Source organism: Cnephaeus nilssonii, assembly GCF_951640355.1.
Source record: "Cnephaeus nilssonii genome assembly, chromosome: 12".
Taxonomy (NCBI): Eukaryota; Metazoa; Chordata; class Mammalia; order Chiroptera; family Vespertilionidae; genus Cnephaeus; species Cnephaeus nilssonii.
The window spans coordinates 45991253-46018764 of record NC_137083.1 but is presented as its reverse complement, the minus strand read 5'-3'; the positions used below and the strand labels follow the sequence as shown (position 1 = coordinate 46018764).

General features: G+C 41.6%; 1 protein-coding gene across 3 annotated transcripts in view; it reads left to right on the top strand.

Annotated features, from left to right (window-relative positions):
- GLI3 (GLI family zinc finger 3) overlaps nt 1–27512 on the top strand; it is a 274024-nt gene that overhangs the window by 64530 nt on the left and 181982 nt on the right. For all 3 annotated transcript variants that reach the window (XM_079785986.1, XM_079785988.1, XM_079785987.1), the window contains exon 3: nt 20076–20318. In XM_079785986.1, coding sequence (XP_079642112.1) covers nt 20076–20318 — 243 coding nt within the window. The remainder of the gene's footprint in view (nt 1–20075; nt 20319–27512) is intronic.

Here is a 27512-nt window from a genome sequence, read left to right as displayed (position 1 = left end):
GTACTACTTTACTCCGCTGATCATATTGTATTTTCCTTTACTCCGCCTTTGCCAACACTTCCTGATTTGGTACCAAGGCAAACAACAACAACAACAACAACAACAACAACAAAAAAACCCTCCAAAATGCCCAGTATAATATTTCAATTTTCACTTCTTTCACTCTATAATGAAATAAAAACTAGTTTTCATTTTCTTCTGGCACATTATTAAAGTTCTTCTTCAGTGAATTGCCTATTGATGCCCCATCACCCCTATCTTGGGAATTCTTTTTGTTATAGAGTAACATTTTGTTACATATTGCAAATATTTAAATAGATTTGTATTTAACCTGAAATACACAGCTGTAAGTTTCCTGTTTGAGAAAGATAATAGCACTTGTGAATGGGAGCACAAGAGACAAATCTGAAGAAGTTGACCTTGAGCAACCGTCTGGAAGCTTTTAGAACTGACACTTACCACATTTTACTGAAGGAAATAGGCAGGCAGGAAAGTGCACATATCATAAATTGTACACTTCCATGAGTTTCATAAACCAAACATATTTATGAAATCAGCACTAAGCTCCAGAAACAGACTATCTCTAACAGTTTCAAAGCCACCCCCACCCGCCATCCCTTCCCTGGGCAAGGTTACCAGCCTAGGTTAGTTGTGGCTGTTTTTGTACTTTATAAATCCGTTCCCCTTTTGTATCTGCCAGCTTCTCTTTTTCTCTACTTTCTGCCTAAAGGATTCACCTACATTTTGTGTAGTTATAAGCATTCATTCTCCTTGCTGTGTGATATTTCATTGTATGAATATGCCACAATTTATGATGGACATTTGTAGTTTCAAATTTTTGGTTGCAAATAGTGCTGCTATAAGGTACCCTTGGTTTTGGAGAATAGAACAGACATTTTAGCAAAAGTTCATGTGCCCACCATCTCCTTCTGACCTCTCTCCCTACATCTCTTGAGTCAAGTGAAACACAGCAAGGGCCAGCAGTGCAGTGCAGTGCTTGTAATTTGTCTTTCCTTGGTTTTCCTTTCAGTAAGGATGAAAGTAATGAAGTTCTCTAAGGGTTTGAGTACTGATTCAGGCCGCACTGTCACGTGAAGAATTGTATTTTACATTATATTTTCTTCTCTATCAGTTCTTGATTCATCCTAGTAAATTGAAGGTTCAGATTGTCTTAAGAGGAGTTTATTAACTTAGTGGTTATACAAGCAGCCCTCTTAGGTTTACTAGTTTAATGAAAACCACATCTTTGGGCTAAGGATTGGATTAAGGCCATGTGTGTACATGAGTTGACGTTGAGAGATGTACCAAATCTGTATCACACTGCTGTATGATCTTTTGGTAGAATTAAATAAAAGGCATTAAAATTATAGCTGCCTTTTACCAGCTTTATGCCTAATTTTCCCCCCCCTCTCTCTAGATTCTTTGGTTGACATGAGTTTTGAAGTTCTACCCCATTCACTTACCAGCCTGTGGCAAATGCAGTCCTCACCAGAGTGAAGATGAAAGGCTGAGAGTTAAAAAAAAATAAATCCACGTGCAACATAAAAATGCTCTACCTGTAAAGAATTGGCAGGGTTACTATTTTCTCTTTCTCTCTCTCCCTCTTCATCTCCTCTCTCCTTCCCTACCTCTCTCTGTCTGATAATCTCTGTCCCCCTCCCCTATATGTGTAGGGAAAAGGCTAAATTCTTACATTGGTATTCTTTAATCTAGCAAGTGTGTGTACATCTATTTAAAAGTCACTAATACTTTCCCAAACACATCTAACCTGATAGTTCATAGTATCAAGGAAGGCCAGATATTTGCTGATACATTTCCAATTTTATCAGTATTTCTGTAAACTTTGGATCACTTTTTTACTTTGCTCAAAAAATAGGCTAAATATTAATCTCCACAGCAACTTCCTTGAGGTGAGTATTGAACACATGAAAAGTGTTAACCTATTTGAACAGAGGAAACACTGATGCTGGGAGAGAGGAAGTCTGTGGTGTAGTAGTTCCTGTCCATTTTCCTTGCCCTTTATCTGTTTGCTTATTCTCATTCTCATTGCTTTATTGTCCTTAATATCTTATCTGCCATTAAAGGATAGCAGCCTTAAGTTTATGAATAGGAGGATAGTGTTCTTAATCGATAGTCTAGCAACAGTGAGTGGCGGCATAAAGAACCAGAGCCCACCTGTTGCAAAATGCTGCCATAAGTGACTCCCTCTGCCCTTTCTTCATCCTCCCTCACCTGTTTGGAGCTGTGCTTTCTTTCTGGCATCTTGTTTCTTGGGGTCCCATTTCCAGGCTCTCCAGAGACACCCCATATCCTCTCCTCTGGGGCTTGATCCTGACCAGATAGATGCTGCTGCTGCTGCTGCTGCTAACTGAAAACAGGAGAGGCAGGAAACTTGCCCTGTCACTATCAGACGGTACCTGCAAGTCCCACCCCTTTCATTCAATTACTTATTCATCCACAGAATAATTCTCTAGTGCCAGTGATATGTAGGCACAGAGATACCACAGCTAACAAGATTCCTGTGTGAGAAATGCTCTTGCAGGCATTGGGTGGGACTGGGGCAACCTCAGAGGATGGGAGAGGAGAGGCTGAGGGTGGTTCCTCTGGCTCAGGCTTTATTCATTGGCGTTAGCCTTGTAGACAGCCGGCCTTCGGGGAACTGAGAAGTGACATGTGCTTCTAGAAGATTTTTAGGCAATGGAGTGAGGAACACCAGAACTTTCAACATTGCTTCAGTTTTCTGTACTCCACAAAGAGTTTGCTTTTGCATTCTTGAAATATGTAATTTTAGCATCCACAAGGTGTCTATTTCCCAGTGTTTTGTCTTTTTCCTCTGTGGTTTGAAACTTATTTGCCAGGCTGGGTTGTGCATTTTGGATGAGATTTTTCAGAATGTTACTATGCTCAGTGACTTTACAGAATCTACTGGTTCACTGTTAAGGGGCCTGTTGTTTTGTTTGTTTGTTTGTTGGTCTTCCTTTCTGTGATCAGCCCAGCAGAGCACAAAAGAAGTTCAGGACTTGAGATCACCAGCAACTAGTTTTCAATGAGACAAGGTCAAGGCCAAGTCATGGCACAAGTGGGGAAGGAGAACCCAAATGCACTAGCATCATATTTTGATTTAATGACCTGATAAAATTGTGTGGCACATTTATATCTTCATGACCTGATTAGTGAAATTAAGCTAACTCAGGACTTCTGTTTTCTCATTTTTCAGTGCTTATGTAGAAAAGTGGCTACAAATTTGGCTTCAGGAATATGTATTTCTGAGGGAGATATTTATTAAAAAGTAATTAAATAAAAATCCTCCTAGACCCCATGAAAACCCTGATGCTTTTGCAAATTATTTTAACTCTTAACAACCTTCAAATAGGAACATAACAAGACAGTTCACATTGGATAAGTAAGCGGTTTTGGGTGGGACTGGGGCAACCTCAGAGGATGGGAATTTTACTAAAATGTTTGGGAGTTTCTCCAAAGCTAAAAGTTTTTGGACCAATTTGCTATACCTGCCAAGGACTGCAATCTATTGAATAGGTTTTAATTCCTTCATCATTTCATTATTTCTTTGTCTTGCACTAATAAAACTGCTCCTGTAATGTACTTTCATTACATAAAAACTAAACCTTTGTTTTAGATTCCTTCAGTGGATTGAAACACGGGAGTATACAACTATGTTAAAACCCCACCTTTGAAACCTTATCTGTTTAGTGCAGAGGTATACAGGATTGTTTAAGTGATTACTTTTCTGATTGTGTTATTAAATTAAAATTTATATTTTTATACATACTTTGATTTTTTTACCCTACAATGAATGTTAAGTTTATCTTGATAGCTTTATTAAAAAATAACCACATTTACAAAGGACTGTTTACTCACATTTGGAGCCATTTAAATTTAAATGGTAGAGGCCATTAAATTGGCCAAAACACAATTCTTGGAAACATTACAGACAACTTCAGGAGGCAGGTACAAGCCACACAAGGTCAGGAGAGACACTGGGTCAGAGATCTTAGGAGTTGCTCAGTGGTTCTGATGTATATGGAAGAAAGCTGGTGTATTGGATGGAAGTGGTGTTGGGTTCAATAAAGGCTCAATTGGAGAAAAGATAAATCAGAGAGGGACAGCTACATGGCACAGATGAATTGGTGATGGGGATGAGTATTGTTTTCTGGCATTGGGAGGGGTGTGACGGTCAAGGTGGGCTGGAAGAGCACTTTCTATTGTGGGGTGGGGTGGGGAAGGAGGAGCAGAATGAAAGGAAAGACAGGTGCATAGAGATAAATGCCTATCTTGGTTTGATTCTGAGTAATTTATGAGGCCCTTAGCCAGGAAGACTATGGCCTGAATATTGCAGAAAGAGGTTATGATTATAAAGAATCAGTGTTTGGATAGAAGATCCGTAATTTGCAAATACCATTGTTATTTGACAGGAAAAGACAGGTTTGTGGTGTAGATTAGAAAATTAGGTTGAAAATAGAAAAAAGTGTTTATTTCTGTCTCTCCTTAAGCAATTGCCAATAATGCACAGGAAGGAAGACACATAAGGATGAGCTTCCTGCACTCACCCCTTTGTGAGGCTGGGTTACTTGAGAGCTAAGGGGCGGCAACTTCTCTCTGAGGGAGCCAAGAGTGAAGTCTCAATGGTTGCTAATATTCTGCTGAATGAATGGTGAAATGCTTTCATTTTATAGGGAGAAGGGGTATTGCTCTTGCTATCTGGATCATACTAGGATTTTTGCCCCTTACAAATTAAAGGAATAGATTAAAGAGACCCAATAGAATTATATAAATTATCCAGCATAATAAAATGGCCTGGATTATGTGTTTGGGTCGCTGTCTTCTCCAGCTCTTCTTGAGGGCTTTAGAGCTGGACTGGGCAATGAGATGAGTGAGGATGGAAGAATTTTAATATCTGAATGGCTTGGCAGTAAACTTAAATTTCTTGCCAAGAAATAGGAATTTCTACTTGTGTCAGCAAGATGTGAATTAAAGAAGAAAGAAAAGTTAAAAAAACAAACAACAAAAAAACCCCATATGGAAGCCCTCAATTATTAATATTGTGTTGTTGAGTTGAACGAATCCCTGAGGTGTTAGGTGAGGGATGATCAATCTCATTGAGAATCTGAATTTGAGGAGACTCACCTAAGACTTTACCTAACTGGATCTTGTCCAAACCTACTCTATGTATGACTGTCTGTCTGGTCCACACTCCTGTATTCAACATCTGAAGATGAGCCCTTTGCATCCCAATAGCCTACTCCAATGTTGACTATTGACCACCCAGTCTTCTGCACCAACCCTGTGGTCCAACCTTCCCTTCTCAGATAGTTTCACATATAGAGAAATCACAGTTATAAGGCCTGGAAGAGCAGCAACCTTTTTGCTGTTACTCCTCTCAGAAAGTCAGATTTGGTGCTAGGACACATGGAAACCTTGACATGGTGCATCCATGTGAACCAAGTGTGGAGAATGGCAGACCTGGGTCAGTTTGCATTCTCTGTGTTGACTCAGACAACCCTAATCCTTCTGAGCTCAACTTTTCATCCAAAGTGCAGAAAAACTCTCTTGGAACCCTGACTACATTTGGCCAGGAGATTCTTGGTTTGGTGGGAACAGAAAAGACTCAAAACTGTAGTCTGGCATCCCTATTAACAAAAATACATGCCGGTCTGGTTCATCCTATCTTCAAAAACAGACCCTTGGGATTCTTCTGGCTCAACGGAGGGCACTTTCCCTTGTACTTGAAACAAGGCGCACTGAATAGCCTGCTGTGTGGGAAATGGCCTTTGTCACCTTCAACTTCCAGAGAGTGGCACTTTGAACATAAGTGTGTACTTGTTTGTTTTGTGACTGTTCTTAAACAAACAGACGACCCAGACAACTGCAAACACAACTGAAGCTGGATAAGAAGACAGACCTTTAATCATATGTATTTCAGATTTTATATTTAAATTTTATTATTTACCCTAGTGCTTAGCAGAGAGGAAACAGGAAACATTTTCTACCTCTAAGTTATGATAAAAGCCAAAAATTCTCCCCTTTCACCGTATAAATGGATAGGTTCGAGTTATAGGGAACTGGTTTGATCCCCAACTTATTGACTTCAAACTTTGGGGAAGTTCATTTCTCTAAGTCTGTTTCATCCATAAAGTTCAGTAATATTATTACCTGCCTCACAGTTATCTTAACGTTTAGAAGCATCAATACTAAGTACTTTGAAAATGGTGCTGCCTTAATTTTTGTCTATATTTCCCAGGTATGCTTTGTTGTTTTACTGATGAGTGTTCTTAGCATGCCCTGAGATAGGTAAGTTGAGGATGGCACCCTTTTTTGGTAAATTTTTACAGCTAATAAATATTTTTGGATTTATGTGGGCCGTTTGGTCACTATTCAACACTGCACTTGAAGCAGCCACAGACAATACAAAAATGAATGAACTTGGCTATGTTCCAATAAAACTTGATGGACACTGAAATTTGAATTTCATGTACTTTTTATAATTCACGGAATATTCTCCTTTTGGTTACTTTTCGGCCATTAAAAATGTAAAATCCATTCTTAGCTCATAGGCTGTACAAAAGCAGGCAGTGGCTGTAGATTGCCAACAATCACCCTAACAGAATTTGCTTAATCTTTTTTATAGTAAATATTGTTTATGGAGAAATATTAAAATGGATTTCTTGGGAAGATTCAAGTGTGTCAAGTCATTGTAGAAAATCAAGTAGAGGGCAGTTTAATATTTTCTGTGCATATTTCAAGGGGGCATACTTGTCTGGTAAATGCTGTTTATGACTCAAAATAAAGAGGTGGGTGAAAGAGATGACCAGTTGTAATTATAGGTCATTCACTTGGATCCTTTTTCTGGTTGTGAAACAGCAATTATTCTCTCCCAAGCTATCGGGCCTGGTTCTTGGTGAAGGTGTATGTTGATTCGTCCCCTAGAGGATTCACAGCACTGTTTTCTATATCATCCCATCTTTTTCTAGGACATCGATGAGAACTTGAGTGGAGTACATGACTGATGTCTCATTTTATACAAGAGAAAGCAGCAGCCCAGAGAAATTCTGTGACTTGCCTGAGGTTCAATCAACATTAGCCATAGGACCAGGCCTGGAAACTGAGCCTTCCGACTTCTGGCCCAGGACACTTGCACCCCAGTAGCCTGCTTTGCGTTATTATTAAATAGATGACAATAGTGGTAGTACCTGGCATTCATAAACATAGAGTTTATATCAAAAGATCCTGCCCGGCCGGCGTGGTTCAGTGGTTGATCATTCATTGACCTGTGAACCAGGAAGTCACGGTTTGATTCCTGGTCAGGGCACATGCCTGGGTGGTGGGCTCAATCCCCAGTAAGGGTTGTGCAGAAGGCAGCCAGTCAGTGATTCTCTCTGATCATTGATGTTTCTATCTTTCTCTCCCTCTCCCTTCCTCTCTAAAATCAATAAAAATATATATTTTAAAAAAGATACTTTTCATAATACTATTTTATTTAATACTCAGAAAATTCTGTCAATAAGAGGGACAAGTTTTATCATCCCCCTGCTATCTAAAATGACAATATGATATAGCTTAAGTTACCCTGGGTCATACACCCACTAAATGCTAGAGAGATGTTTGGGACCTAGGTTTTCAAACTCCTTTTTTATTATACCATGCTGCCTTATTATATGGCATGGAGGTGATGTCATTAATACCCAAACATTAAAAAATAAATTGAAAAATAACATCCTGCCCTGTCTCAGCCCCTGGCAGTGATTTTTAGTGGAGATTTGTATTATGAGAATTTTTGCTTTCAAAATGCTGCCTGCACCTCCTGTAAATGGTTGAATTAAGTGACTTTATTTTTGGTAAGTGGCCCATGTAAGTTTATTATTTATTTACTTTGGTTCTTTTTGCTTCAGCTCCTTTGGCGAAATGAAGCAGTGCTGTATTTTTATTGCGTCCCCCATCATTAAAAGAAATTGGAAAGACGCTTGTTATTTTAATATTGCATGGGTAGAAATATATCTGGCACTTTTAGGAACAGTTACAATTCCTAATAGTGCATTTTAAGAAGTAATCTGGTTTTCTGGTTTTTGTTCTTGATTGAAAAAAAGAGAAAACTTTGTTCAATTTGCTAAAGTTTGATAATCATCTTCCGTGGGGGAGAAGGTTGCTGCTGAGTGAGACACTGATTTTATGGACTCATTCTGCATTCCTTTCCAGCCTGCGGGAGGGGCGCATCCTCCTGGGGCAGCCTGACGGGCCTTTCATTTGTTGGTAAATAATCCTAGCAAAGCTGCTTCCAAGAGCAAGTTTTCTCCCTTTCTCTTTATGCTTCTTTAACTATTGGACATATGTCCCTTTCAATAAACCATGTATGGCTTTAGCTGTTGGAACTCTAGTTAATTTAAACACAAACCAAACACTCAGACTGCTTCTTGCACCTAAGCCTACAACCCAGTCCCCCAGAAAATAGTGTGAAATATCCTTTGCAAAATGGCTATTCAGAACCTACAAGCACTATAAAAAGATAACAGGTAGTGGAAGGGAAGGGCTTGGAGAAGGAGTGGTGAAAAATAATTTAGCCTGAGCATGAGAGGTGTTATTTACACTGCAAGATCCTGAACGTTACTAAGATCCAAACTTGGCAATAACAACGACTGAAGCAGAATCAGAACTTCAGAGAAGTTTCTAAACCGTGTTTCATAACTCTAGATTAAAGTTCACAATGAAGTTCATTTGAATACACTTTGCAGTAGCCTTTCCCAGTAACCTGTATAGGGAGAGGTGGAGTAATTTTAACAGTGAAGCTAATCGTCACATACAGAAAAGCACAAGCAAATCCGTGCTCTGCGGGCTTCTGTACAGGAGATACTTTGCAAGGGTTGCTAGTCATTTATCATAGATGAGAAAGTGGTGCTGATCAGGGATGAGTTGAAGCTGGTTGCTTAAACTTGTTAAGCCTCAGGATATTTACCTAAATAACTGGAACCGTGGTGATACTGCATACTTAATAGGCCTGTGAGCATTTGAGTGGATTAGTTAAGACGCATGGAACATAGAGCACATGGCCTGGCATTTAATTGGGTAAATGCTCAATAAATACAAGCGATATCCATGGTATTTTCACGATATTTTCTAATGTAGTTTCCCTCTTAAACCATTCAGGGATGGTTAGTGAAAGCTGAGTTACTAAGTTTTGTGGGGAGGGAGGTGAGGGTATTTTGGTACTCATCTGGGGGAGGCACTTGTGTACAGATACAAAATAGTTAAAATAACATATGATTTTTAAATAAGAAAATATATTGAAATCTCCATAAAGCCCAATATCAATGTCAGGTATTCCTAATATGTGTAAAAATAGCCTACCAGGTACTTAGACTTTATAGTGGTGTAATAATTTATAACAAGACTTCAGGATATAAATTTGTGAGATAATTTTTCAATTTGTGTGTGCTTAATGTGGACTTTCTAGAGAATCATTGTAAAGGTCATACTTACGATAACATTAAAATAAAAGTAAATTAGATAAGCTACTTCTGCAATCTAAAATGATTGGGAAATGAGAAACAAAGAAAAAGATATAGAAATGTTTTCATGCTATTTTGGTACATTTCTTTAAAGTTCTTTTTTTTAAATTTAGGAATTTTGTATAGAAATAATTACATATTTCTCTTTTTCTCACCTTCCCAACCTCCAAAAGTTTGGATCCTTAAAACATTTGGAGGTGTGGTAGTCTAGTGGGTAAGTGAGGGGACTCTGGATTCTAATCCAGGCTCAGCCACTTTTTAGCTGTGTTTGCTTGGACAAGCACTTCTTATATTTATAATGAGGATCACAATCATACTTAGCTCATAGGATTGGCATGTAATGCCTTAGAACAAACAGTACTTGGCACTCAGCCCAGTTCTTTCCTATGTTCATTAAAATCCTTGAATGTACTATATTTAATGACATTTCATCATATAATACGATAATGGACATTTATTTTGCTAACTTGTTTTTCTTATTATAAATAACACTGTGATGAACATCCTTGAATATAAATTAATATCTTTGCTAATTTTTCTTCCTCTAAGATCTTTCCTGGAAGTGGAATCATTTGATACACCTAGCCATTATGGAAATATTTTAATAGTCTAAGAAAGTGACTATCTCTCTAAAACTCAATTATTATTTTATAGTTTGATACTGGTTTTTGTACAGCCCATTAAGAATGATTATTTACATTTTTAGTTTTATTTTTTAAAAATATATTTTTATTGATTTCAGAGAGAGAGAAAAAAAACATCAGTGATGATAGAGAATCATTGATTGGCTGCCTCCTGCACCCCCCCCCCCCCCCCCCCGCCCCACTGGGGATTGAGCCCACAACCCTGGCATGTGCTCTTGACCGGAATCGAACCTGGGACACTTCAGTCCATAGTCCGACATTCTACCCACTGAGCCAAATCAGCCAGGGAGGTTCTTTACATTTTAAAATGTGATATGAAAATTATATGAAATTCCAATTTTAGTGTCTGTAAAGAAAGCTTTATTAGAACGCACCATGCTCCTTGGTTCAAGTCTTGCCCTATGGCTGCTTTCAGTCTAAGGCAGCAGAGTTGGGTAGTTGTGAAGTTTTCAGACCTGTGTTTTAGGGCATTGACCAAAATTCAAATGCAAATTTATTTAAAAATTTTTTTTTGTCACTGAGTAGAAAGGGCTGATAGCCAAATATTTAAATGTGGGTTTTAGGGTCTGACTGCCTGGGCTTCCAGGCTCTGCCTGAGAACCAGCGGGGTAAGCTGGGTAAGTGACCCAGATTCTCTGTGTCAAAGTTTTCTTCTCTGGCAAATGAGCATAAGGACACTGTTTTTTGAAGTCCTTCCTACCTCATAGCAACTGAATGTTAGCTGTCGTTTATTGGTATATGGTTAACAGATTGAGTAGGCAGGCTTTTGAAGAAAGAGATTGGTAGGAAGATGACTGAGTCTAAATCACTTGTATGTTAGAAAGGCAGATGAGTTTGGACTTCTGTTTCCACAGTTGCTTTTACTGGGACTTCTTGAAAATCAAAATACATCCGTTGGTGTTGGGACGTTAGGTTCTCCTATATGTGCCTAGAAAGTTGGAACCAGGGCGAAAGAAAGGTCTGGGTGTGTCCTGGTTCCCAGTCTCCCTGCAGGGGAAGGTAGGTGCCTGTCTCTGTCCTACCCACTTGGCAGGGGGAGAGCAGAGCAGCTGGAGTACCAGTGCATCCCATCTTGGCTGTGACCGTGAAGATGGGCTTTGGGGGGAGATTAGGTTTCGTCGTGGCTCTTCCTGCTTCACTCGTAGACAGCATCGGAGCCATTTTGTGCCAGCAGCTTACAAAGTTGCAGACTTTTGCCACTGAAACTAGAAGAAAGCCATCTCGTGCCTTACCTATATAAAATGGTGAAGAATCAAAATGTGGGGTTGTTTGGGATTCTCAAATGCACATTTCATAGGTGAAAGTGGGTGGTGGCTAGAGGGATCCCCTGTTGTAGAAACCTGACCAGGCAGCACCCCGCCTTGCCCAGAGCCGAGTCAGCAGATGTGAGCCCAGCTCACCAACTCTAATCCTGTCACAGAGTGGGCAGAGTCCCAGCTCAGTAGATACAGTGAGGATATTCTCTTGATATTTAAATGTACTCTCCAAGAGGGTCTGATTTCTGTCATGGAATAAGCATAATCTTTAAAACTTAAAAAACACACACACCGCTGTATGCTTGGGCTTCCTCATTACCTAATCTTCTAAAAGCAAAAGCCATGCAACATGAACACACCAGCGGAAGCCAGTTAAGTTTGTGTTCCCTCCTGCCATTCAAAACATGGCAGAAAGGCTAGGAAATGGGACAGCGATGTTGTGAGGGGAGGGGTGTGAACCTAGGGACCACCCTTTTCGGAAAGCGATGCCAGAAGGAGCTGTTACCGAGATTTATTCCTGCGTATCTTTAAAGAAAGAAAGGGCAGGCTCTTTCCTTCCTCCCTCTGACCCTGGGCTCGGGTAGATCTCCAGGAAGGTCTCATCTGAGGCTGCAGCAGGCTGCAGCACCCTGGACACTGGCCTTGTCAAAGGACATTTCAGTGTTTCTGTTACACTGTCGGCTGTAGGTCTCATTGTGGAATCTTAACTGCTCAGGTCTGTGTGTGCAATGTAAGGAAGAGAGGCTCTTCATTCTTTGCTTACAAAAGACTAAAATTAAGTTCTCAAAGAAATCTCCAATACCTAAATGTTCATGAGGCTGTCACTCACAGATAGGCATAAATGCACTATTAGGCAGACGGGGGAAAATTTGCCCTCCTGAGAATTTATTGTACTGCCTTTGATGTCACTAATTAACTCACCCTGTGTAAGCAGTGACTAGTAACTAATAGCAGGCTAATAGAAAAGCTCCATGACATTTTTTAGAATTCTTAATTCAAGGAAGGGTCTTTCTAAGCTCATGGAAAAATAGGGACTATCTCCTCCTCTCTTTTACAGGGAAACCTGAAGGGACCCTCAGGGTCCTGTTTCCTCCCCTCTCCACGCCCCCCCCCCCTCAAGTACAGGTGGGATTGGCTAGTGCTTTCTGTCTGGGATTTTGAAAGATGGTTAGTATGGTTGGGTTTGTTCTTGGACTTAAATGCCCTAATGTGTAGGGGAATGTTTGACCAAGCCACAGTATCTCTTTGCTGTCCATGTCATCAATGCCCAGAAGCATCCTCTCAGAGGTGGGGGTACAGATGGGGGCAGGGTTGCAGACCTCTGATTTGTGAGGGTTCAGAGGCACAAGGAAAGTAAACGAAAACCCTGCAGGCCACAGGGCATGCCTGGTGAGGCTGCAGACAAGCCGATAGTGTTATCAGTTCCTGATTTTCCAGATGGGCAAGGAGCAGAGCCCTCACGGTATTGTCTTTTAAAAAAGGCAGGAGGCTGCTTGCTCTGCATACCATCACGGCCCTCTGCTGCCGTCCCTGGAGCCATTTCGGGTTTTGCATTTTAGTTTATCTAAATTCTCATCTTGCTTTCTCTGCCTGCTCTCTTCTGGTCCCAGGGAACCCCTTTTGAAGTTGAATGGAGCTCTGTAAACTGAGTAGTGGGGAGTGAGCTGAGAAATTAGCCTTGGATTGAGCGCTAACCTGAACTTTGGAGCAAATAGTTTCCGGCGAAGGGCCAGTGGGGAGTTAGTCTAGACCAGTGGTCGGCAGAATCATTAGTCAACAGAGCCAAATATCAACAGTACAACGATTGAAATTTCTTTTCAGAGCCAAACTTTTTAAACTTCAACTTCTTCTAACGCCACTTCTTCAAAATAGACTCGCCCAGGCCGTGGTATTTTGTGGAAGAGCCACACTCAAAGGGCCAAAGAGCCGCATGTGGCTCGCGAGCCGCAGTTTGCCGACCACGGGGTCTAGACTATATTTGATTCTTTGGCCAAAGAGTTCTAGAAATGTTAAAATAACTAAGATACTCTTAAGACTGATGAAGGGCATTTTTTCTGTCCTTTCACCTCCGGACCGCCAGGTGGATGAGAGTAGGAAGAGAGCGCTCCGCTGTCATCTTTGAATGAGGGTTTCCACTTGAATTTCTCCAGAGCTTCAGGTCCTGCTGCAGCCCTCTCATGTCATAGGCTCCTCAGTGTGGTGTAAAGGTTGCAGACAAAGCAGAGTGCTTTTCTCTCATCCATGGGGACCATGCCCTCTGTCATCAGTCATTGTCAGTAGAAGTATTTGTAGCTTCAGAAGGGCCATGCCTCATGCCAAGGCACTGGAAATGTTCTTAGAGAAAGCATTGTTCCCTATCGCCCTGTGGAAGCCAAGCTCTAGCCTTCCTCGAGCAGCCCCTGGTTTAGGCATCACTGCAGTCACATGGAAAGAGGCAAGAGTCTTCTTCTAAAAACCACAGGAACTTTACTCCCCCCCCCCCCCCCCCAGCACAGTTCTACAATGTGTAGGGATATTCTCAGTCTCTTCTTTTTTTCACTTCTAGTCTCTCTTTGGTCAAAGTTATGAGAATTCTGAATCAGGGAGACGAGAACATGGATTCCATTTTTTCTTTTCTTTCTTTTTTCTTCAAAGAACATCGAAATGTAAAACACCAAAGAAATAAAAGCTGGCAAGATGCACCAAATGAATAATAGGGAAAAGAAGTGAAAGAATGCTCTTTGCAAGCACAGCGAGGTAGTTTTCTGGGAAGGAAGCAGAAAGAGGCGCTCCATTTCTTGCTCGGAACAGGAAGGTGGGGCTTCAGGCTTGTGGGGTCACCGTAAGAACGGCAGTAACACTCAGCAGCCGTTGGCTGAGCCCCAGTGTGCTGTGGGGCCGGGGTGCAGCCCTGTGTAGGGCAAATGTATGTCTTCCTGTCCCTGAGGATAGGATGCTCTATGGTACTGAGATCCTGAGGTTGGATGGCTCACCACAGGTTTATCGTTTGTACTGGGTGCTTTCCAGGAGTGGACGTATGTTGACCAAAACTTAATGGGAGAGGATTGGAATTTTGAAAATGTCTGTGCATAAATGTGTGGTTACTCTTGTTTTACGGGTGGTAACGGTGCTGGTGGAGGCTGGGAATGCAGACTACCTCAGGTGCCATCCCCAAACCTGCCCAGGACCAGACCTCTAGCCCTGTTAACAGGGCTGTGTGGCTTCAGTAAGGCATGGGTGGCATTCTTCTTGCATCACCTACTTGCCTGGAAGTGGTTACTCGCTTCTGATCTGGAAATTGGACCTAACACCTTGCCCTCCACAGCCTTGGGTTGTGAGGAAGTGAGATGATAATAAATGATAAAACATTCCATATTGGTAAAGGATTGTTTCTATTTTTAAGGGTGTGTGTGTGTGTGATGCTTGATGGTGAGGGGTCATGAATAGTCCTCTTCATATTGATAGTCTCAGACCCCTGCTTTAATGTATTTGAAGATGACTTTACATCATTCAGTTTGGAAATGATTAGGTTTCACAAACTCCGACCTTCCTAAACATGGAAATATTCTTTTCTCCTTAGAATTCCATTCGGCTAGAAATCTGAGTATCCAGCCCCCCGCCCCCCCCAACCCCCAAACCCCCACCACTCTTAACATTTTGTTGCCTTCTCCCCACCCCCATTCTCCCTTCATTTTGGCTCACCGAAATCTGAGTGCCACTTTTCTGGGAAAGCCTGATATTCTGACTTCAGTTTTGTAATTTAATGATGGAGAGTTTCCTTAGTAAACCAAATTTAGAGTCCTAGAATGCTTATCTTATATCCAGACCTTGAACATAAAAGGCATTTTATACCCGCAATTGTTCATTTAATGAGCAATTGCAGAGTGCAGGCCGGTTAAGGGATTGAGCTATATGCACTATTATTGCAAGAAGTATTCCGAAATACCAGAAATAGGACGTAAGCTCTGATCAGGGAGACTGCGAGCACAATTACCTTCTTTTCAAATCCTTCTGTGACACTGCGGGAGGAAAAAGGACTTTGAAACTTGAAAGGAAAGAGCTTGCTTTCAACCTCAAAAGCTAGGAGGAAAGGGCTCTGAAATTTGCTCAGAATTCCCAATTCACCATTAGCCTGTTTCTTCCTTTAGCCTCAAGGCATTCTCCGCTTTTTGAAAAGATGTTAAGAAATTCAGTCACAATAGAGAGCCTAGTTTTGAACATGTTTCACTCGGTCCATTGAGGTCTGGGCTCCAGCCTTTGTGTGGGGTGAATTGAGCTGAGCGGTTAGCTGGTAGGAGAGAGGTGAATGAGGAGTCTCTGTGCAGTCGCAAATTCTGGCGAAGAAAGAAGCTCCCCGCCTTTCCTTTATTTTACAATATGCATTCCTGTAATACTCGGCTAGTGGCAATATGTGGAGTTGAGCCTGTTCTTAAGTCAATACTGAGTACTTGGTTTATAGCAACTCTTGTTAAGTTTGTCTTGTAATTGAAGCTGTTGTTGACCTTGCTTGGGGACCATTTGTAAAACCGTTTATTTAGCATAAACTGAAATAATAAACCCTCCTTCTCTCGGGCTGATTGTGATAGGGTGACATTAGTTTGATTTAATGATTAGCCGCCTGACCCTTCTCCTGGAGAGATCGGCTTGAATAGAGAGAGTTCACTCAGAAGCACTCCGAAAGAATACTAATGAGCTTGTTAAATTTAGCATGGCTCCAACCACTTTTAATTCCTCTAATGGGAGAAGCACTGCCCGGGAGTGGGAGAGGGAGGCAGGGAGACACCAGCATGTTCCTGAGAGGGTCTGCACAGTCAGAGAAAGCCCACCAAGAGAAGTTTGCAGAAAGTAGCTAGCCAGAGCCTGGGGCCTGAGTTGTAAGTATTGTCTCTTCTCTGACACTCTTGTCTTCTGCATCTTGGGGAAAGAAAGGAGTAACGGTGTTAAAATGGGATTTGAGGGAACAGCTTAAAGTCCATGTTAATTTTTTTAAAAAAGGTGAACACTTGTACCGTGAGCTCCTTCCTAATCAGCTAATTTTGTTAGGGTGACAGGAGGTGTTCCTAGTTAGTGATGCGGAGCAGGGTTTTATTTTTATGTTGGAAGGATCCTTCGATACTTTTATCTGAAGTCTTAGGCGAATATACACTTGTTTCCTGGGTCGCAGTGAGAAATCATCAGGAGTTTGTGAGCAAAGCACGGGAGGAGTGTGTGTTCTAGTCCCGCTTCATGCTACAGGATTACTTTCTTCTTAATCTTGGTTGTAAACAGTCTAAGCAGTGTTTGCAATGGAGCAACTTTTGAGTTCTCAGAGTTTATGGCCCTGAGTGTCTGGCTCGATGTCAGTAGTTGCCTTTGGATGAGTTTGGAAAATCTGGGGCAGTTTCTAAATGTGATGTTTGGGCAGCTCTCCATTTGGGGCAGGAATCCGTTAACTTCCACTTAAGCACGAGTATACAGAAAGAAGGAGGTAAAAGGTTGGGATTATGGTGACAGTATTTGAAATAATGTTCCCCCCCCCCCCAAACTGCATGCTTTGGTGTGACCCCTGAGCATGCAACAGTTTAACACAGAGAAACCAAACAGCCGCCTTGTATTTGGCTGTTAAAGTCCATTGGCAGATGCTCCTGGAGCAGTGGGCTGTTTGCTTACATTTCTGCAGCCGACTTCTGCTTGTTGCCATGGTGGACAGTATGTTTCTGTCAATAATTTGGCCTGGTGTAGCTGTCTGCACTGACTCTCAAACTTTATTGAACAACTCGGTTCAACTGAACGAGATTAGACAGCTTTGGTCTTTTGGCTTGCTGAAGTGGTTGCTAAATTTATAAGAGTAGGCAGGAATATTGCTTGGAAGGCTTCCCTTTCACTGTGGAGAGTGTGCTTTTAAGTCCCGTCGCTGTTTGTATTCTGGAGCGTGTGTACTGTCAAGTTTTCATCTGAAAGCCCGTCAGAAGCAACTCAGTGCACGAGGTAAACTTCATGAAATAGTTGTCTACTGGAATGTTTTGGAGACAGAGGGCAGGTAACAATGTGGTAGCCTTAACTGTTACTGTAAAAGTAAGTCTAATGAAAGTTTCCACATTAAAAAAAATTCTTGCCTGATTTTTTTTTTAACTTAAGGGAATTAGTTCATTTTTTTCTGTATTAAATATTTGAACTTTGCTTATTTCTTTTTATAACTTAATATCCACACATGTTGGCTTAACTCTCATTAAGAAAATAATTCATTTTTGTGAAGTTAAGTACTTGTGAAAAAAGGATCATTTAGCTAAAAAGACACCCTTATTTTCTCTCCCCTGCAACTTCCTTCTCCCAGGAGGCTGGGGGGAGGTGGGAGGACTCTAAACAGATCATGCCAAATTTTCAGTTATTCATGAAGTTGGATTCAATTCCTCATTATTAAGGCATGGTTTCTAAAAGAAACTCCCTCAATTTAGCGGTACAGTTTTAAGAGAAGAAGAGTTCATTTCTTCTAGTAAGAGTAAGTCAAGGGAATCCTGTTTTAAACCTGGAAGAGATTAGTAGGGCTTGGTTATTCATCTTTCCCAGAGAATGCTAATTAGGAGTCTCAGCCACTCTTGGTAAGGGCTTTCTAGCTTTCCAAATGAAGGTCCATTCTATAGTGTTTGCACCTCAGTGTTACAAGCTCAGGTTGAAATTTGAAATAAAGGTTTTATACAGGCAGAAATTAGTGGAAAATATGACTTTAGCCATTTGTAAGTTATAGAAAATTTTATAAAACTGACGGAGAGTTTTAGTGTTTTTGACACCTTTTTGCTTTTACGTGACTGCGAGCCCTTATTCTATAGTTTGCAATTTTACTGCTAACAAAGTACAAGGGTGGATAGTATTAATCAGAAGGAAAATAAAAATGTAGGATTCTTTTTGTAATTTGTTTTTAAATAAGCAAAAGCATGGTTTGAATTGCTTTTGTAAAGATCAATGTGTGAAAATGTGGTATTACATTTATTTTTTTAGTAGTTATTTGATAGATTAAACTCTTTATTTATCCCATAATTACAAGGTTTGGGGTGAGGATCTGCACACAATAATGTTTCACAGTTACCCTGTCGTAGTCAGCAAATTCACTGACAACTAAAGTGTACCTCATGGTTTATACTGTTTTGCAAGTTATTTGCTATACTGAAAATAATGCATTGCTTATTTCTTAAAGTCCTGGACATAGGCAGAAAGAGTACTGGCTTTAGGTAGTCCTTACCCAACACAAAACAGTGGTCATTACTTTAGTTTGTATTGTCGTGCTTGACTGTGTTTATAGCTAGCTATATTTCCTTCTGAATTTGTATGAACAACAACTAGACTGCTAAAGCACACTATTGCTGGTTTTTAGGGTCTCTCACCTAGACATATTTGCTTTATGAAATACTTTGAAGGTAAGTTTATATATTGGGATATGTTCAAAATCTGTCCATGTAAAATTTATTATTATTTATATTCAAATATAGTTTCTTTTTGTTGTTGTTTTTCAAATAGAATTTCTTTATTCTTCTTTTTCCTTTTTTTTCAGATCAGGAGTTTTCAGATTAGGTGCCTAAGCAGCGCCTGAACAGCTTTGCTTCCATCAGCACTTGCCTGTCAGAGCACAGTCTGTTGGTTAAATGCAGAGCTTGTTTGGCGTATGCAGTTTCAGAGTATGTGTATGGTTCTAACAGATGAATTGGTTCACTTGTTGTGGGTTCAGATTGCCAGTTTGGTTTCGTTTTATGCCTTGTTTCTTTGATCTGCTATTATGGAAAGGTCATCCAATCACATTTGTAGAGAACTATACTGGATAGATGGAAAGTTCTTACAGATCAAAGGAAACCAGAAGTATTAGGGAGCTGGGAATCTCATCGGGCTGTTTTTTTCATGTTTAAAGCAATGTCTGGACCCCACCAGAGTATGTACATATCAGCAGAATGGGCGCCTCCCTCACCCCTAGAGCCATCTCACACTTGAACTTTCACCTTCATTCCTTTTTCCTTCTAGTTATCAGCTCTGTTCTATGGTCAGAGGTGTCATGCAAGGGGCCCTGGAGGTTTCCAGGATCGGCACCTTTATCCTTTGTAACTAGTGGATTTTCTGCACCATTTCTGGCTCTATTAAATCTCTCATTGGGTTACAAATCTGACTTAAAAAACTAAAACACGAGAATGTCTGGATCCCTTTCTAACAGGTCATCCTCTGAGGTTCAGAGGCTTTTTGACCCCAGGATTACCCAGAGCCTCAGTGGGCATCCAAGCCCCTGTTACCCCAGAGGCCTGGCTTCTAGACAGATGAGGGGAAGCTGTACACCAAGCATGTCAAACTCGCGGCCAGCCCGCAGCCCTAGGCTGGCAAAATGTCCAGCTCCAGTGGGACTTGCAGGGACATTGGCAAGTCCCCAAGGAAGAGCCTCACTGGCAGGCTCCGCTCTGGGCCTGTGATGATAATTTGCTGACTCTCCCTACATCTCAATTTAATTGGCTCCTTTCTGGCTCCCCTTCACCCTTCCATTTGTATTTTGGACCCTCATTCACAAGCAGTTTTGTCTGAAGAACATCCCATCATGGTGTAGCTTTTCAAAGTTGCCAGAATGAGAAATTGGCTTCTCTTTTGGAGGAAGACCTAAGTAAGGGATGACTGTTTTTGAATTGCTCCTTAAAATGGTCACAGAGCTTTTGTGTTCCTTCTTTCTTCAGAGGATGAAAGTCCTGGACAGACCTATCACAGAGAGAGAAGAAACGCAGTCACCATGCAGCCACAGAGTGTCCAGGGGCTTGGCAAGATCAGCGAGGAGCCTGCCACATCTAGTGACGAGAGGGGCTCGCTGATCAAGAAGGAGATCCATGGGTCCCTGCCCCACCTGGCTGAGCCCTCCATCCCGTACCGCGGGGCTGTGTTCGCCATGGACCCCAGGAACGGTTACATGGAACCTCACTACCGTAAGTGGGTCCTGCCTCACGGCATGTGGTCCAGAGCCAGGGGCGGCTCTGTGTGTGTGCATGCACATGCGCTTTATGAATTATTTGGCTTAACATTAATTTACACAAATGTTTAATTAACTGCCCACTTTTCTTCTCCCATATCCTTTCCATTCTTTTTTTAGGGACAGCCATTTCCTTATATCCCTGAGTAACTTCAGACGTCATTGGGGTGGCCTTCTGGAAGGTGTCCATCTGTGGCTCACTCACAGGGACCTTTCTTGGGAACTGGCACCCACTTTTCTTTCCCCAAAGTCTCCTAGACTTTGCAGGAGGAAAATTGGTTGCTGGGGGAGTTATTAAAGTGGGCTGCATTAGCTGAAATCTTTAACAGCAGCAATTCCCGTTCTCAGTGAATTTTTGCTTAATTGTTGAGGAGGAACCAACCTCTTTCAACAAATCAGTGCAGATTTCCTTAACATAGAAGATTTTTGTACATGCTCTACTTTCTTCACTGAGCGGTCCCCCAGAAACATCGGCAGTTCCCTTTTTCAGCACTAATCAAGTGGACTCTGAACACAGATAGACAATGGTTTTCTCCAAAGGCAGACACTAGGAAGGAAAATAGGGTGCTGAGTTTATTTCTGGCCTGTTTCTAGTTAAGAAATATATATAATTTGGTTGGGGAGTAATGAAGTTAGTATTGAGGTGCCAAAGCTTGCAGCTCTTGATTACAGATTTATCACCTTGCCAGGATACAGGCTTGCCATTTAACCTTCCCGGCTCCAATTCCAGATGATCCATTGAGCTCCAGAGTGGGGGGCTGGTTCTTGTTTCCCCTTTTCCACATCATTCAGAAATTTTAGTGTTTTAAGGCAAAAGGTCATTAGCCAGATGACTGATTATTGAGGACAGCTGATTAGTGCATATTTTCTTGCTCAAGAAAGTGCCCAGGATAAAAGCTAATTCCATCCCTTCATTAGTTGACTTGCAGCAGAGGGGGACGGTCCCTCATCAGGGTGCAGATCAAAGGGCCTCGCACAACCTGAAGTTTCAGCAACTGCCCTCCCCCAATATTGTTGGTAAAGAGGGGAGATACATTTTTTTTTTTTTCAATGGAGAGAGGATTTTTAAAAAAGTGGTCAGAAGTGTGGAAGAAAAGGTTTTATGGATTCTTAGAAAGTTCACAACTTCTCGGTTTAAAAAGTGCCTGCCAAGCCTATTGCTGCGGTTTTTATGTTCACAGCTTCGGGAGTCAGGAGGGGTGGTGTGCGTGATCCTGTTCTTCCTTCATTCAAGGGTTATTTCGTTTCATTTTATTTTAGAAATAACAGTTTAAAATGGTGTTGGTAGGGTTTTTATCTGGGCACATTCCTGTTTTATACATTGGTGTGTTTTTTTAGGGGTTTCTATTAGAGATCATCCATGCAGAAAATGTGAGGGACTCTGCATACTTCATACTTATATTAATTTTCTCCGATAGTGCGCTAGATTATTATTGTTAAGTCTGGATTGTTAGCCATAAGCTCCTTGCATTGTTTTCAGCCTTATGTGTGAACAAAACTTTCCCCATCATATACATCTGCCGCTTTGTTTTCTGTTCCAGATGCCCTCTAATTAGTGAGGTATTAATTGGTCAGGGCAGCTGAGAGAACTTCTCTTTTGGTTGACAGAAGTAGGCAGATGACCGTTAACTTTCTCTGTGCCATTCGCCTTGCAGCTTGCTCTTGATCCATTTGTTCTAACCGTTTGCCCATTGGATCCTCTCCCCGTCATTTGAGGGTCCAGGAACTCTGCATACCAGGGACTCTCCTCACCTCTCGGTGGTCTGTGTGGGCACCCCACCTCCCAAGCCCCCAGGGGAATATTAACTAGCATTGGGCACTGGGGAGCTCGTAGCGGGCTTGGAACCGCTCATTGTCCCTCTTTTTAGAGGGCATAGCATCAATAGGTTGGCTATTCTTCAGTTTTCCCCACAGTATTGTTCAAATCTCTATTAAAAATTACATGATAACGTACAAGCACTTGCTATTTTGACCCACCCCTGCAATGTACTCCCTAAATTGGTCATAAATAAATGGTATCATTGCATCTATAATATGGACAGGGAGTCTAGAGATTACACAGATTGGCTGAGCACTCAGGGGATTTGAGTTTAAGTTCCAACTTTGCCATTATTGGCTGTGTGACCTTGGCCAAGTGTGCTGACCTCTCTAGGAATCATTTCCTAACTGTTGATATGTGACTGCCTGCCCCATGGTGTTCTCTTGAGAATTACATGAGCCAGTGCAAATAAAGTATTTAATAAAATCACTGGCTCATGGTGCCTCAAAAGTATTATGGTAGTTGTCCTGTGATGGCTCCTCCTCCTCCTCCTTCTCCTCCTCCTCCCCCCCTCTTCCTCCTTCTCCTCCTCCTCCTCCTCCTCCTCCTCCTCCTCCTCCACCCCCGTCTTCCTCCTTCTCCTCCTCCTCTTCCTCCTCCTCCGCCTGTTGCTATTTCCTCCCTCTTCCTTTTGTCCCATCATCATCGTCTTCGTCTGTACAGGATGAGTTCGTTCTCCAAACCAAGTTATTTTTGTTGGTGCTGCAGTTGTGTTTGGTTCAGGGTAGACTGGCTTTTCCCTGCCAGACCTGTTCACCTGCCTCCCTGAGGTCAGTGTCTCCTGTGAACACAGATTAGAGATGGAGTGGTTGGTTTATAAATTTAGGAAAAGGGTTGGCACGGCCTGAAACTGTGCTCTGTGGCCTTCTGAACATAACCTTTCCTCATGCAACTTGAGTAGATTGGTTATAATTTTTTCCCTATTTTTTTAAGTAAAGAAGTTTTAAAGCTTTTAAATGCATTTGAGAAGTTTTAACGTGTTAAATTATCGACAGAAAGTGTTTTATGTAACAAACTTAATACATGTGGAAAACGAAAGGCACAGTATTATTTATTTATAGTAAACAATTTAAAGATGTCCTAAACTAAGTCTCAAAGAGTGAGATAAGATAGGACTTTACTTATTCTAGACCCTTGTTGGCTTATTTAATCTTCTACTAGTATAAAGAGTATCTTTTAGGTACGTTATAATAAAAGCTGTTAGATTTTATCTAGACTGAATTATCCAAATAAAGCTAATAGCTAATATGATGCTGCTGAAATTGATACATCACATCACATCACATCTTCTAAGAAACTTTTAGTGTATGAGAAAAGTACCACCTTTTAAAAATGAGATGTGCCGAAACCGGTTTGGCTCAGTGGATAGAGCGTCGGCCTGCGGACTCAAGGGTCCCAGGTTCGATTCCAGTCAAGGGCATGTACCTTGGTTGCGGGCACATCCCCAGTAGGGGGTGTGCAAGAGGCAGCTGATCGATGTTTCTCTCTCATTGATGTTTCTAACTCTCTATCCCTCTCTCTTCCTCTCTGTAAAAAATCAATGAAATATGTTAAAAAAAATAAAATAAAAATGAGATGTAAGCCCTGGCCAGGTGGCTCAGTTGGTTAGAGTGTCATCTTGTACACCAAAAGGTTGCAGGTTCAATTCCCCGTCAGGGCACGTACCTAGGTTGCGGGTTTGATTCCTGGTTGGGGTGCATCCCGGAGGCAACCGATTGATGTTTCTCTCTCCCCTTTCTCTCTCTCCCTTCCTCTCTCTCTAAAAATCAATGAGAACTTATCCTGGGGTGAGGATTAAAAAATAAATAAATTCAAATAACATGAGACATCAAAGTTTGATCACGTTTCTTTACCTTGCCTCAGCCCTGCAGCATTGTCAGTAACACAAGTTCATTGCAGACCTTCAGCAGCTCAAGGTTCAGAAACAGCTTTTGGGGCCATTCCCTTTTCCTTTGAGTCCTGAGCCAGCTCCTCCAATGCTGTGGGAGAGAAGAGACTTCTAACACAGTGTCGCTGGGTATCTGACCATTCACAGTAATTCCTTCATTTCTCTGTGGTTGGAAAATGCAAACTTTCCAAGATGCCTAATTTGTGCTTCTATATATACTAACTTTGTATTTCTAATGTGTGGGCAGGCTTCCTGTAAGACCGGAAAAAGGAACATCATTTTTTCCCCTCAGAAGGACATCTGTAAAATTTTTATTGCACAAGACTTTATTATACTTGGGCATGCAAAGTTGCATCTTCACAAAATGCACTTAGGTAAGATTCAAAGTATTTTAGGTTTTGTGGGTTTGACTTTAAAAAAAAAGGAAAAGAAAACCCAGGGATAGTGGGTACTTCAAACATTTGCAACATGTGTTTGGAATAAAATCCTCGTGGGGGCATTGGGGGTTATTCTCTCCTGAAGGGAGCTGTGGACGGGCTGTATATCAAGGCCAGAAAGTAGACGTTCAGGCTGCATGGCTCAGACATGGTGTGGTGCTGACAGGCTCACGGCTGCAGGATCACTGGCGCTTGATAATTGGGGAGAGCATGGCCGGGGTGGGGGGGCGGAGACCGGATTTGTGGGACCTGACCTGCTTGTATTGGAGTCAGGATAAGGAACCCCATCTCCTTCCCAGGGATTTCTCAGCAGTTGTATTCTGCTTCTGTTCCATCTGTAGCTAGATATTTCAAATCACCATCGTCCTCTGCTTTCACTTACTGCCATGCATTTATTTTTCTAAAAACTTGTGAGGCAGGTGACATAATAGTTAAAGCATTCCCTTACCCTGGGTGACACTTAAGTTTTATTCTCCTCCCTGTTACAGGAAACATGTGTCCCACTGTCTTCTGTCTTAGTCTTACTGTGAAGAGTTGAGTTTCCTAAAAGTCCCTGCAGGGGTCTTTGTGGGGAGTTTCTTGGATTCACTAGTCATGTCCTCTAGGTTCCCTGCTGGTTTTGTTCACGGAGGGGAAGAAAGATGCCCCCTTTCCTAAAATTTCAAGTCTCTCTTACAGTTTTATAGTTGTGTGAGGACTGCTTTACTTCTGCCCCCAACTGCTCCCAAGCAGTCATTCCTCCTGGAAAATATGATTCATTCTTCCATGCCAATGCTGTGATTGAAAACATTCCACTGGTATTCTTCCTTATGCCTCCCAGCTCAGATGACAAAACTATTAGTGGCTAATTAGCAAAACTGGAGGAAGTGGCTTAAAGAAAAGAAACTGAATTTTTAATTGCTTGCATTTATTTTCTGTGGAAAGCTGATGTCCTGAGCCCACTTGCATTCTTATGTGCTTAAGGAAAGTTCATATGAGATCTGTACCCCTACCTATCTGTCTTTATAGTAGGTGACTTTCTACACTCCTTAGAAATACATCTTCTAAGTGAGTGGAAGAGAAGATGTGTATTTTACATATTTAATAGGTGCACCTGCTCACATTTCTCTTACTATCAGAGTGTCATGTGGAGACAGAGAGACAGAAATGCCTACAAGGCACAAATGAATAGTTTGGTGTTGAGCACACTGCAAAGGCAGTGACGCGTCTCAGCACACAGCTCCGTTCTTACCCAGCTTTCTTTGTCTCTTGGAGAGCAGTTGATGAGCCCATCAGGAGTGTTTTGGCTTTTCCCCCCCTTGAACAGGAGACTGTTTAACCTGAAAGACTGATGTTGGATCATACTCTGGGGGCTTTCTAGGTATCTCGCTTCCTCGGATGTTAGTCTTGACTTGTAGGGGGAGCTGGAGTGGGAAATGCAAACAAGTCTCTGAACCTTTGCAAACGTGTTATTTGTGAGCTTAAGAGTAACTCCCTGCTTATTCTTGTCTTTCTCTTAGAAATTCGATATAATAATCCAGGCTTTCTTTCAACAACCCTGAGGTAATGTTTAAAGACTAGAAATAGTGAGCCACTTCCAAATATTTTTTTTAAAAGAATTATAATGCAAGGTAACTGCAGAAAGTGGTAGAAATTGAGGGATAATTCATTTTTAAAATGTATTTTATTGACTTTTTACAGAGAGGAAGGGAGAGGGATAGAGAGTTAGAAACATCGATGAGAGAGAAACATCGATCAGCTGCCTCCTGCACACCCCCTGCTGGGTATGTGCCCGCAACCAAGGTACATGCCCTTGACTGGAATCGAACCTGGGACCCTTCAGTCCGCAGGTCGACGCTCTATCCACTGGGCCAAACCGGTTAGGGCTGAGGGATAATTCTTTGGGTTCCAGTTTACTCTTGCCAGTGAATGTTGCCAACCCTTGTGCCTACTGTGACTGTGATTGTTCATATTGATCTTGGGAGATAGTAAGTGAAATTGGGAACTAAGGGTAAGAAAAGCACGGCAGCATTTGAAAAAAATAGTTACTGATTTTATCCATTGAATTTTGGGGATATATTTAATAGAGAGGACAAGGGAGAAGCTTGAAGGCCACCTTAGGAGAGGAATAGAAAGAAAAAGCTAAGGGAGACCAAGTTCTAGAGAAAATTAATTGGCCTGTTGGTGCACTGGCCCAGCCTTTTCTTTCACTGCTGCCTAACACAGTCCTCCCCGCAGGCAAGTCAGGCTCCCTCTGACCAGCTTCTTCTCAGGCTGCCCAGCTCATCCTGGTGCTCCTTCTAGAATCGTCCTTTAACGTTCCTCCTCGCCTTCAAATCCTATTAGTTCTTCAAGCTCAATCTACACACCATTCCTTTGAATGTTTTCTTTAAGTTCCATTTTACCAGGCTATTTTCCTACCTTGACACCAAGTAGATGTGTAATTCTCACCTTTAAACATATCATAGCTACGTCCTTGTATGTTGATCTTTAGGTTGTTACAGGAAAAAATGTCACATGCCAAAAGGCATCGCTCCTGCTAAAAGCCCATGATACCAAACCTAGATTTAATACCGGATCTAATCCCAGTTTCAGCTTCTCCGAGAAACATAATTTTAATTAACTAGTATGGAATATTCTGGTCAAGCAACAGTAAGGTAATCTGTCTGGTGGGCCCACTCAATGCCCCATAGAAGGAAGAGACCATCTATATGGTAAAAACCCTTCCCCTTCCCTTCTCCCAAAGAAAAGGTGTCCTGGCCCCAAAACTGTCCCCCTTTTTTTCTTCTCTCACTAATAGCTCCCTTACCCCCTCCCCCTCCCCACCTTTCTTCCTATAAAATTCTTCCATTTTATACAACTCCGTGGGGTGCCCTTTTAGTTCCTATATGGGATGCTGCCCAATTCATTAATTGCTTGATAAAGCCAGTTAGATCTTCCAATGTATTTGGTTGAATCTTGTTTTTAACAGCATAATGTGGTAGTCCAGGGGCACTACTGAGCTCTTATATGTCCACCAGGATTCTG